Raw genomic sequence first — 12154 nt, 5'->3', positions numbered from 1 at the left:
TCTATTCCGTTTTTTAGACTTTCGGTTACTATTGAGCCGGGTCACTCCTTACTACAGTTCGTTACCAAGGTTTGTGCGATACGTACCCTCACTGCCCATCTAAAATCTATGGCTGAACAGAAGAGCATCCAACAGATGTACTTTCATACTTACATACTTTCATTAACGATCTACGGCCAAATCATGGTCAGCAAAGCTTTTTATGGAATAGTTATGATTAAATAAAAGAAAATGCTATTTAATTTTACATAGATATCATTTTTATTAGCTCTGCAGAACTTTTCTATTTTCGCTGTTTTGCGGTTTTAAAAGGTTGAAAAATGTGGATCAATGACATTTTTGGCTGGTTTTTGATCATTGATGCCTAATTTCAAGGGATTTTAGTCTTCTCAACAAGACCGTATCCAGAATTTTTTTTCGGGGATGGGGATTATTTTTCGGCGAGATGGGATAGGCCTACATTTTTTTAAACCGGTCAAAAATTGGTACATGCGCGTTTCAGTTACATTTTTACAAGTCGGACAAAATTTCCGAGGGGAGGGGTTTTAAACCCTCCCCTGGATACGGCCCTGGATACCCCCTGGATAACTTTGAAGACTGACACGGAAAATCTATGAGTAAAATTCGAATCTAAAAATTACCCATTGATTTATTTTTTTATTATTTATTTATAATGGAAGGATATCATTCCTTCGTTGAAATATCGTTTTGCTCCTCTATTCTACCATACCTGCTGAAGCCTCCCGACAAAAACAGTTAAGTTAAAAATTTAATTAAAAAAAATTGGTTGAAACTTTAAAAATGTGATTAATCAGTCAAATGCATAGACATTATACTTATAATGCTTAGCATTATAACATCCTTTGTGCAACATAGTGCCACTGAAGAGAGTCAGAAAATACATAACAGAAAAAAGTCTCTGAAGAAGAAAACAGTTTCTAGTACTTATCGGTTATATAATAAACACTGTAGAATTTCAATCGCCGATGATGCAAACATGAAACATGAAACTGGTCAAGCAACTTCTTTATACCACACAATTAGCTTTGGCTTGGTTGGAAAATAAATTGTAGCTATATCTTATTTAAGTATTTAGTTGGTATTTTGGTTTGGTTTGATTAGTATAATATATGCTATGCTTTACCTCCCCCCTCCCTAGTGTTCAAATATATAATCAAATTTGTTTCTAAACTATTATATTTTCATCATATTTTGTTTGATTTCATTAGCATTAATCGAACTTCACTTCCCGAGTGTTTATTATATAACCGATAAGTACTCTGTTTCTTAATATTATCTCTATTTATTTAGAACGGAAAGGTGGAATGAACCGTCTTTACAACTTTTTCAATGCTTTGTACGTTAAAGCGTTAAAACATGTGTCACTATGTACTCTACTGTATCCCGTACAAATGTACGCATGAAAGGGGTCCCTGGAGGCGCGACCAACGAAATCCTAAATATTAGGCACTTCTTATTAAAATTATGAAATAAAATGTGGGTACTTGTGCTTTTTTTGGTACACACTCGATAAGTGATGTTTGGTTAATCACAATGAAATATAGTGAAGTACGATGAAAATTGAATAATTTAGTAACAAAATTATGAAAACTAAAACAAAGAATTATGGTAGGGGTGACGCACAGAATACATTAATTCAAATACCTAGCCTAGCCTAACCCAATCAAAATACTATCTCTATATGTTGAATGCTTAATAAAAATGTACCTACAACATAGATTTCAACTGAGCCTAAGTTAATTATCTTCGGATACTGACAGGCAAAAATCGGTTATTGTCTTATCTGTAGATCCACGTTCTCGGGTTACCAAATAGTGCACAATTACCAAAATTTGTTATTTATTATTACATCACCCTGTCCCAAACCTTTCTCAGAAGATCTTGAAACCGTGATTTCAGTTCTGTCCTTCGGCAAAGAGGCAACGACAAAAAGTTATTAGACGTTAATTACAATCCAGAGACGTTTTTTGTGTTTGGAGACAGATGAAACGCAGGTTGAAAAGTATTTTGTCTAAGAACAGAGACGAGACGAAACTAGATCGGAATGTTTTTGCGACACAAAACTAGTAGCATAAAAGCAGTCAAGTTCCACCAAAGAACATATTATAGGAAACTAAGAAGAATTGTAGAAAATGTATTTTTTTTTTATATTGGTTAATAATCAAAATGAAGTTTGATGTCCTTATGAACTACAGTTTGACCTTATGAATTACAGTAACTGATGTATCAATTCTAGTAACTTTAATAGCGAACTAGAGCGCCAATGTTCATCAGAATTTTGTTGTACTTATTCACTTGAATGGCAAGAAACTAATTATAGGCTCAAATAATTTAAAGCTATATATATATATATATATATATATATATATATATATATATATATATATATATATATATATATATATATATAGGGATCATGCATGAATCCGTTTGGAGTGAGCACCAAGTTCCAAAGGGGTGATTAATATGAAATTTAATATGGTATATATTATTAAATTTAATGTGAAATTTAACAATGTGTAGGAGGCTTCACCGCCGGGCCCCGGCACTCGGCACGCGGCGGGTTTCTCTATATGGATTCTCGTTGTCGCTTGTCTTCTAAACCCAGACAATTTGAGCCTTTTCTTCATGTTATGACGTCCAAATGGACCTTAAATTAGAAGTAGTGCCTTTGTAAAATTTTATTTTTTATTGGACCTTTAACTTTTGTCTCGGCTTGTCTTTGTCATTATGAAAGACATATTGCCGATGCTTTGATTTCTTTTAATTGTTCTCGTGGTGGAACAAAAACTTCTTCTTTTGCTTCGGCTTGCCTTTTGTCGTTATGAAAGACATATCGCCGAACCTTTGTTTTTTAATTGTTAAGGTGGTGAGACAAAATCTTCTTTTTATTCCAACGATTTATCTAGTCCAAGTTTTTGATTTTCAAAGGCATGGTAGGCACTGATGTCCGCCTTTGTTACTTTTGATTGTTCAGGTGGTGGGACAAAAACTTCTTCTTTTGCCTCGGCTTGTCTTTTGTCATTATGAAAGACATATTGCCGAACCTTTGTTTCTTTTGATTGTTCAGGTGGTGGGACAGCAACTTATTTTTCTTCCAATGGTTTTTGATTTTCAAAGGTATTGTAGGCATTGATGACTTTATCCTTGTCAAAATCTGATTCGTTTTACCTTGGCTTGCCTTTCATTATTATGAAATAATCATCGCCGAGCCTTTGTTTGTTTTTTTAAACAAAGGTATGGTAGGCATTGATGACCTTATCCATGTCAAAATATCAAACCCAATAATCATCGCTACCATTTTCAATTTTGACACGTTTTGATTCTCGCTGTCCGGGTTGATTTTCATTGAGTCGCTCACATGTTCGGTGTCGCAAGCCTTTTAAACGCGTCTGTCTTTGTTCTTCATTTTTTACTTGCTCACAAGCTCGGTGTCGCATGTCTTCTAACCGTGTGTGTCTCTGCTCTTCATTTTCATTTTTGACACGTTTTTGGATTTTGATTACGTCAGACAATTTAACAATGTCCATTCCTTTCGATGCGTATTGGTGTTGTCACAATTGATGGTCCAGGTTGTCAATTTTCACATCTTATCACATTTGATAGTTCATGTGTTGGTTCCAAAGAATCATCATTTATAGTAACTGCAACTGCAAGTTTTCGTTTTTGGGCCGTCCAACAGACATTATATTATATAAATACCTGATGCATTGGAAACCCAACAATCTTATATATGTTATGCATGACATAATATAAGAAAATGCTTATATAATGTCTTAAGGAATGATGACTCTCTTAACGAATCTCTTAAGTCTCTTAACGAATTTTCTCAGACTTCTGACTTATCTAGATCGTTTTTTTTTTGCAAGAATACCCCAAGATACTAATTTTCCCCAAAAATATGGAGCAGTTTTGGGAAAAGATAAATATATATACCAGTACATATATATATATATATATATATATATATATATATATATATATATATATATATATATATATATATATATATATATATATATATTCCCCGTCACGTGACATTTTAAAATACTTCTAATTTGTGTTTTACATAGATTAAAGTTTGGGCTTTTAATAAATATTATTCCAAATAAGAATCTAAATACGGAAAATTTCGGCATAAAAAAATATTGACACTAACACGGAGAGACAATATTGATCTTAAGAAAACATGGGTACTTGCATTTAAGGACCCTAAAACTCGATGGTAACTTCTTTAGCTGACATTCCGAAATTCGTTCATAATAAATTAGTTGCAACCCTGGTCATAAACAGTATACTCCTCGGTCATATTATAAAAATTTTGACAACAATATGTCAGAGAAGTGAATTTAATGACTGGCAAAACTGCTATATACTTGAGTACCAATCAGGGTAAGGAAAAACGGTTACGACGAATCGATAGAACTTGTTTGGTTTGAGAGATGTGACGTGAATCTAGAGTTTTAAAAAAGCTACATAACGCCTTTTCAATAACCAGAGCCAAATTCGCACTGCTTCAAAATTAAAAATAAATGGTTCTTACAGGTTTCTGCTTAAACCCACTGATTTTTTCCTTGGTAATGCAGTGTTGTCAACAATAACACAAGGTAAAAAAAAAATGCTAACCTGTGGATTTTTGGGTTTCATTTTTCTGGGAGCCGGGACTGGAACCACTGAATTTTTGTCACTTTGAAGTTTCGGAGTAGTTTCCTCTGAGGGCTCGTCAGGTGACCGCAAAGCAATTGACTCACGACTAAGACTTATACTATCCAACACCTTTATATGAAACCTAGCCCAGGGGCTAAGAGAACTTTTTCTAAGATCACACAATTCCTGATCAACTATATCATGAAACTCAGCCATTGCTTTAGACAACCAGTCTAAGATTTCAGAACTGTTCCTGTATGCAGATTCGTTGAATGATTGGCCGTGACTCAAAACTGGGCAGGAGGTTCGCCGAGTTTTGACAAAAAAGGGAACGCGCTGACGTGTACAGCTGTCAGTTTTAGGCCCTTCATCAAGCGACATTGAACGTTCTTTAACCCGACGTTTTCGAAATGCTTCGGGGCTCGTTTTTCCATTGAAACCGTATGTAGGTTTTAGACCATGACGTTTAGGGGGACGTGGTGGCTCTCGTTTCTCATTAACTGGTTTGGCCTCACTGCTTCTTTCTAATAAGTTCAACATCTCAGCCTGTAATGAAAGAATCGGTGAAAGAGCTTTGACTTTTATTCAGTGGAGCAAATTCAATTTTTTCGGGTGGGAGGGGGACAGAAAAGATTGTTCAAACCCAGCGGAGGCAATTTTTGGTTTATTTTTCGATTACTGTTCCACAAAATACTAAAAAAAGAGTATTTTCAATAAAGACAAAAAAGTTACTTTCCAAAATCTAGGTAGGGACAATGGGGAGGTGGAGCAAAAATTTAGGAAGGGGGCAAACGGCCTCACCTCATATCCCCACAATTGACACAATCGCTTTATTTTCCACCGAACTGATACGGGGAGTTCATTACATTGGGAGACCAAAAAGGCAGGAGACTGAAAATTTACTACGCTTCCGTCAGAATAAGCTGAGTAAAAAAAACAAAAATGGAATCACATACAATTTACATTAGAGAGACTGTTACTCTTTTCTGGAAAAATAACTGTAATTTTCTAAGCCCTAGCTACATCTACAGTTTCTTAAAGCTCGTCCCCTCCCAATCCTCCTGAAATATATAAACAGGCGTCCAAGTATATATACATATACACACATACACATACACACTATATATATGTATATGCATACATACATATATATATATATATATATATATATATATATATATATATATATATATATATATGTATATATATATATATATATATATATATATATATATATATATATATATATATATATATATATATATATATATATATATATATATATATATATATATATATATATATATATATATATATATATATATATATGTAATATTGCATACGTTTTTCAGTCATGTGGAGACATTTAATATTTTTTTTTAAACAGAAGAAAATTTATGATTTTTAAAAGGTGGTTTCTCGAATAAGGAAGGTTTTTGTGTCCATCAAATATGCAACAAAAAAGGTTTCAAACAGTTCGTGGTAACTAATGTAGTAAGGAGCGACCCGGCTCAATAGTAAACGACACGCTAATCATCAAATATATCTAATACATCAAAAGAATCAGATTTTCATGCTGATTCTAAATATATAAGTTTCATCAAATTTATTCTTTGTCATCAAAAGTCACGAGCCTGAGAAAATTTGCCTTATTTTGGAAAATAAGCGGAAACACCCCCTAAAAGTCATAGAATCGTAATGAAAATCACATCATCGCATTCTTCGTATCAGAGAACGCTATAGCAAAAATTTCAAGCTCCTATCTACAAAAATGTGGGATTTCGTATTTTTTGCCAAAAGACAAATCACCAATCTAATCTAATTTTGGTGTTTATTTTTTTTTTTTTTTTGTTTATTTGTTTGTTTGTTTTTTGTTTTTATTCCCCGGGGGTCATCGTATCGACCAAGTGGTCCTAGAATGTCGCAAGAGGGCTCATTCTAACGGAAATGAAAAGTTCTAGTGCCCTTTTAAGAGACCAAAAAAATTGGAGGGCACCTTGGACCCTTCCTACGCTCATTTTTTTCCCAAAGTCAACGGATCAAAATTTTGAGATAGCCATTTTGTTCCGCATAGTCGAAAGCCATAATAACTATGTCTTTAGGAATGAGTTACTCCCCCAAAATCCCTGCGGAAGGGGCTGCAAGTTACAAACTTTCACCAGTGTTTACATACAGTAATGGTTATTGGGAAGTGTACAGACGTTTTCAGGGGGCTTTTTTTGGTTTGGGGGGTGGGGTTGAGGGGAAGGGGCTCCGTGGAGGATGTTTCCTTCGAGGAATATGTCATGGGGGAAGAAAAGTTCAATGAAAAGGGCGGAGGATTTTCTAATATTACTATAAAAAAAACAATGAAAAAAAAACATGAAAACGTTTTTTCAATTGAAAGTAAAGAGTAGCATTGAAACTTAAAACGAACAGAGATTATTACGCATATGAGGGGTTCTAAAAATACTTTAGCATAAAGAGCGAGGTATTTAGGAGGAGATAAATACCTCGCTCTTTATGCTAAAGTATTTTTTTGTAATTTCAACTATTTATTCTACGGCCTTTCTAATTCAGGGGTCATTCTTAAAGAATTGGGACAAAACTTACGATTTAATGTAAAGAGCGAGGTATTAACGAGGCTACAAACCCCCTCGTATACATAATAAAAATCTAAGAACATAAAAGTGTGTTACGTAAGTTAATTCTTAAGTTACGTATATTTTTTACTAATAAAAACGTTCGTTAAAAATTAAAAGTTCTAGTTGCCTTTTTAAGTAACCGAAAAATTGGAGGGCAACTAGGCCTCCTTAACCACCCCTTATTTCTCAAAACCGTCTGATCAAAACTAAGAAAAAGCCATTTAGCCAAAAAAAGAATTAACATACAAATTTCATTTTAATAATTTATGAGCAGAGAGCCAAAATCAAACATGCATTAATTCAAAAACGTTCAGAAATTAAATAAAAAAAACTAGTTTTTTTAACTGAAAGTAAGGAGCGACATTAAAACTTAAAACGAGCAGAAATTACTCCGTATATGAAATGGGTTGTCCCCTCCGCAATCCCTCGCTCTTTAGGCTAAAGTTTGACTCTTTGCCACAATTCTACTTTTTAAAACAATTAAAAGCTTTAGCCAAACACCTGTTGAGTTAACGTAGTCGATAATTGTTATAATAAATTCATCAATTGTATTAACAAAAGAAACGAAATACCATAGTATTCCATTTTGAGTAGCTGTCATCCAAGATAATAAGTAGTTTTCAAAAATATGTTTTCTCACGATTTTGTAGTTAGCCTAATACTTTTTGCTAAAGCGAGTAAGTAGAGCGATATTTAATTGCGATAATTGTGAGATTTTTTTAGTGGGGTTTGGCTTTCAACAATTAATTTCGGTAATTCACCAAAATATCTTTGATACACAAGATAAATATTTCCGTTGACAAATGAACGCTTAATAATTAAACTTTCAGCGGCACCTTCCTTTGAAGATCCATTAGATTCATTTTTAATGCTTTAACAGTGACAAGGATACCAAAGCTAAGGATACACACAGCGTGAAGAAAAATTGGTTAAGAAGAAAAAAATTCGCTTGGTGAAGCAAAAATCGCTTGGCAATTCGCACTGAAGGCAATTCTTTTATATAAGATTCAGCATTTTGTATCAATTATTTTAGCTTTAACTGAAGGATCTGTATTATATCTTATTATTATATTATATCTTATTATTATATCTGTTATGTCTTATTATTATGTCTTATTCTTATATCTATATCTTATTATTATATTATATCTTCCTCATCAACGTCCTGCACTTTACGCTAAAGTTTGGCTCTTTCTCAACTCTACTTTTTTAAAACAGTAAAAAACTTTAGTGTAAAGAGCAGGACGTTGATGAGGAAGCAGTTTTTAGAGTTTTGGTTACTATTGAGCCGGGTCGCTCCTTCCTACAGTTCGTTACCACGAACTGTTTGATTTTGCCACCTCCTTCCATGCATTTTCTTTGATTCCCTTGTATTCTTTGCAGCGTATGTCACACAATACAGGATATTATCTAAGGCTTATTATTAATTTTTCAACATACATTCTCTTTTTACTTCAAAATAGAACCTTGTTACACAGTCTTTTTAACTTCAAATTGGAGCGCAGCGAAGCGATTTTTATCGCTTCGGAAGACTTTTTTGTGGCTCGGCGAAGCAATTTTTGCTAGGCGAAGCAATAATCATGCCCAGTCAGAATTAAACCTTGTAGTGTGGCTAGTTGAACAGAAGAAATAATTCGTTGACTTATCTAACAATATAAATGGTCATCCATTAATTTTTAGCTGAAAACAAGTTTGACGAAATACAACGGATATCTGAAGCCATAATTCCAAGGAAGTGTTTCTCATTATACACTCAGTAGGGTTCTGATTCTAACAAAAGAAGATGTGCTACGCCTTTTTTATGATAATCGTCCAACAGACTCTGCTCCTACTGAAACACATTGGAAACTATGAATTTCACGCATAACCACAAATAGGGAGTAAACACGGCAGAAGAGGCATCGGGGCTAGTCCTCCCGAAATCCGGAAAGTTTCTGATTTTCGGACAATCCTAGTTCAAATTATAAATTATAATAAAATATTTCTGAACCCCCCCCCCCAAAAAAAAAAGAAGAAAAAATCCGATGTACGTGCCTGTCTATGAGCATCTCAGACGTGATGATCCAGAAGATGTTATGTGACACCCCCCTCTCAAACTAAGTAAACTAAATTTGATGAAAAACGAAAAAATATATAAATAATTAAGAGAAGCCAAAAGAGCCAGGGTGATTTTCAACAATTCTAAAAACCAAACGAAGATATAAAAACAGATGTTACACCAAGCACCTCCGCTAAGCCGTCCTCAAACACATAATATAACTAACCTTTTAAAGTATTAAATAAAAAAAAACAAATTATTTTAACTGCAAGTAAGGAGCGACATTAAAACTTAAAACGAGCAGAAATTATCCCGTATATGACAGGGGTTGTCCCCTCCTCAACGCCCCGCTCTTTACGCTAAAGTGTGACTCTTTGTCACAACTCTACTTTTTAAAACAATAAAAAAAATTTAAATACTAGAAAATCCTGTGCCTTCTTCATGGAAATTCCCTTCCCCCATGACAAACTCCTTCATGGAAATTCCCCCCCCCCCCACACAACCCCCTCCCGTCAACCCCTCCTACCAACCAAAACAATCCTCCTGAAAACGTCTGTACACTTCCCAATAACCATTACTATATGTAAGCACTGGTCGATGTTTGTAACTTGCAGCCCTTCCCACGGGGACTGTGGGGGAGTAAGCCGTCCCCAAAGACATAGTTCTTAGGTTTTTTCGACTATGCTGATTAAAATGTCTATTTCAGAATTTTGATCTGGTGACTTCGGGAAAAAATGAGCGTAGGAGGGGGCCTAGGTGTCCCCAACTTTTTTGGTCTCTTGAAAAGGGCACTAGAGCTTTTGATATCCGTCAGAATGAGCCCTCTTGTGACATTCTAGGGCCACTGGGTCGATACGATAGCCCCTGGGAAAAAAAACAAACAAATAAACACGCATCCGTGATCTGTTTTTGGCAAAAATGCAAAATTCCACATTTTTGTAGATAGGAGCTTGAAGCTTCTACTGTAGGGTTCTCTGATATGTTGAATATGATGGTGTGATTTTAAGATTTATGATTAAGATTCTATCACTTTTAAGTAGTGTTTTCCCCTATTTTCTAAAAAAAGGCAAATTGTCTCAGGCTCGTAACTTTTGATGGGTAAAACTAAACTTGATGAAACTTATATATTTAAAATCAGCATTAAAATGCGATTCTTTTGATGTAGCTATTGGTATCAAAATTCCATTTTTAGATTTTCGGTTACTATTGAGCTGGGTCACTCTTTACTACAGTTTGTTACCACGAATTGTTTGAAAACCCGCCAAAACATATTTTTCCATTTTTTATGTTTTTTAGTTTTTGTTTTTCACGAAACGTCAGATAGTTTGATTTTAGAACATATTTAAGCAAAACTAAACATCCCATTAGACTAAAACTTCTTAAACATCTGTAATTGATTAAAAAAAAAAAAAAAAAAAAAAAAAAAAAAAAAAAAAAAAAAAAAAAAAAAAAAAAAAAAAAAAAAACATCACGCAAAACATAAAATAAATATAACATAACTGGATTAGGAGTAGAATGCTTAAATACTCTACAGAAAATACAACACTAACCTATAAACACGTCAATAGTCTTTTACCGGCCATGAAATCAATAAATTCTACTATACAATTTTAATTCTCTAAATTCTCTTGCAATCCAAGTTTTCAGGAAAGCGCTAGTTTTTCAGAATTGAACCAATATATCAAAGTTTACCAATGATCAAAGTATATGTTATTTGTGCCTTTCGTTTATTTTATTGTACTGCGTTCATGGCTGTATATTTGGCTTTAAAATACACTTATTTTTCTATCTATATCTATCTATAGGGAAATACCACGAGCCAGTTTATTTAAAACAGTTTTTCATGAATGTGTTGCACAAATTGCGACTTCTTAACTTAAGTTTCAACTTCGCTCTTTACTTCCATATAAAAATCCATTTTTTCTTAGGTTTTAAAAATGCACACAATGAACCTTATAAAAAGATCTTTTTCCAACTTAGGTAAAGAAACTATGGAAGTCAACATGAGTTCTTGCTCAAATAAAAAAATCTTCTAGTTTAAAAGATCTGTACTAAACTTGATGAAACATATATATTTAAAATCAGCATTAAAATACAATTATTTTGATGTAACTATTGGTATCAAAATTCCATTTTTTAGAGTTTCGGTTACTATTGAGCCGGGTTGCTCCTTACTACAGTTCGTTACCAATAGTAACGAACTGTATTCTTCGTTAAACATACAGTTCCTCCATGCAGGATTTCCTGTACTCCCCTCCTGCCTCCCTAAATTTTAGAAATATTTTCCGATTATTTTCACAAAAAAATGCCCTTTTTGGTATTTTAATTGAAAAGAAGGAATTTCCACCATCCGAATATTGGAAAATAAATCCCTAAATTTTGTAAATTAATGCAACTAGTCTAGAACCAGACTAGCTACAAAAAATAGCCTGGTTCTGTTAGTTGACGATTTATGAAACTTATTAAGGGAGCTGGGAGGGTGAATATGCTAGACACTGGATAGATTATGATGATGAAGAGGAAGATTATGATGGTACCCTTTTCATGTTTCCAAGCCTTTTCTATCCCAAAATAGTACCAAGGTGCCATTTTTTGTGCTATGTGGCATTTTACAGTGGCATTTTCATATCAAATTTATAAGAAATACCCATATTTAAAAATTAGCTTTCGAACGAATATTTGAAGAGACCTATATAAAACAGCTCTTTATGATGTCCCAGTGCCCAATTAAAACCCGAAGAACAAGAAAAGAAAAAAAGACATGTGATTCCTATGCAAAAGTGATTTTCCTTGTTAAAAAACAAACAAATTTGTTTTCGTACTT

The 12154-nt window shown here is 33.7% G+C and overlaps 1 protein-coding gene across 5 annotated transcripts in view; it reads right to left on the bottom strand.

Moving 5' to 3' along the window:
• Positions 1–12154, bottom strand: part of LOC136031795 (rho GTPase-activating protein 7-like) — a 259438-nt gene that overhangs the window by 168457 nt on the left and 78827 nt on the right. For all 5 annotated transcript variants that reach the window (XM_065711587.1, XM_065711584.1, XM_065711588.1 and 2 more), the window contains one exon: positions 4648–5214. In XM_065711587.1, the coding sequence (XP_065567659.1) occupies positions 4648–5214 (567 nt within the window). The remainder of the gene's footprint in view (positions 1–4647; positions 5215–12154) is intronic.

Source organism: Artemia franciscana, chromosome 10 (assembly GCF_032884065.1).
Source record: "Artemia franciscana chromosome 10, ASM3288406v1, whole genome shotgun sequence".
Taxonomy (NCBI): domain Eukaryota; kingdom Metazoa; phylum Arthropoda; class Branchiopoda; order Anostraca; family Artemiidae; genus Artemia; species Artemia franciscana.
The sequence above is the reverse complement of the archived record's forward strand: the minus strand, read 5'-3'. Positions and strand labels throughout refer to the sequence as shown.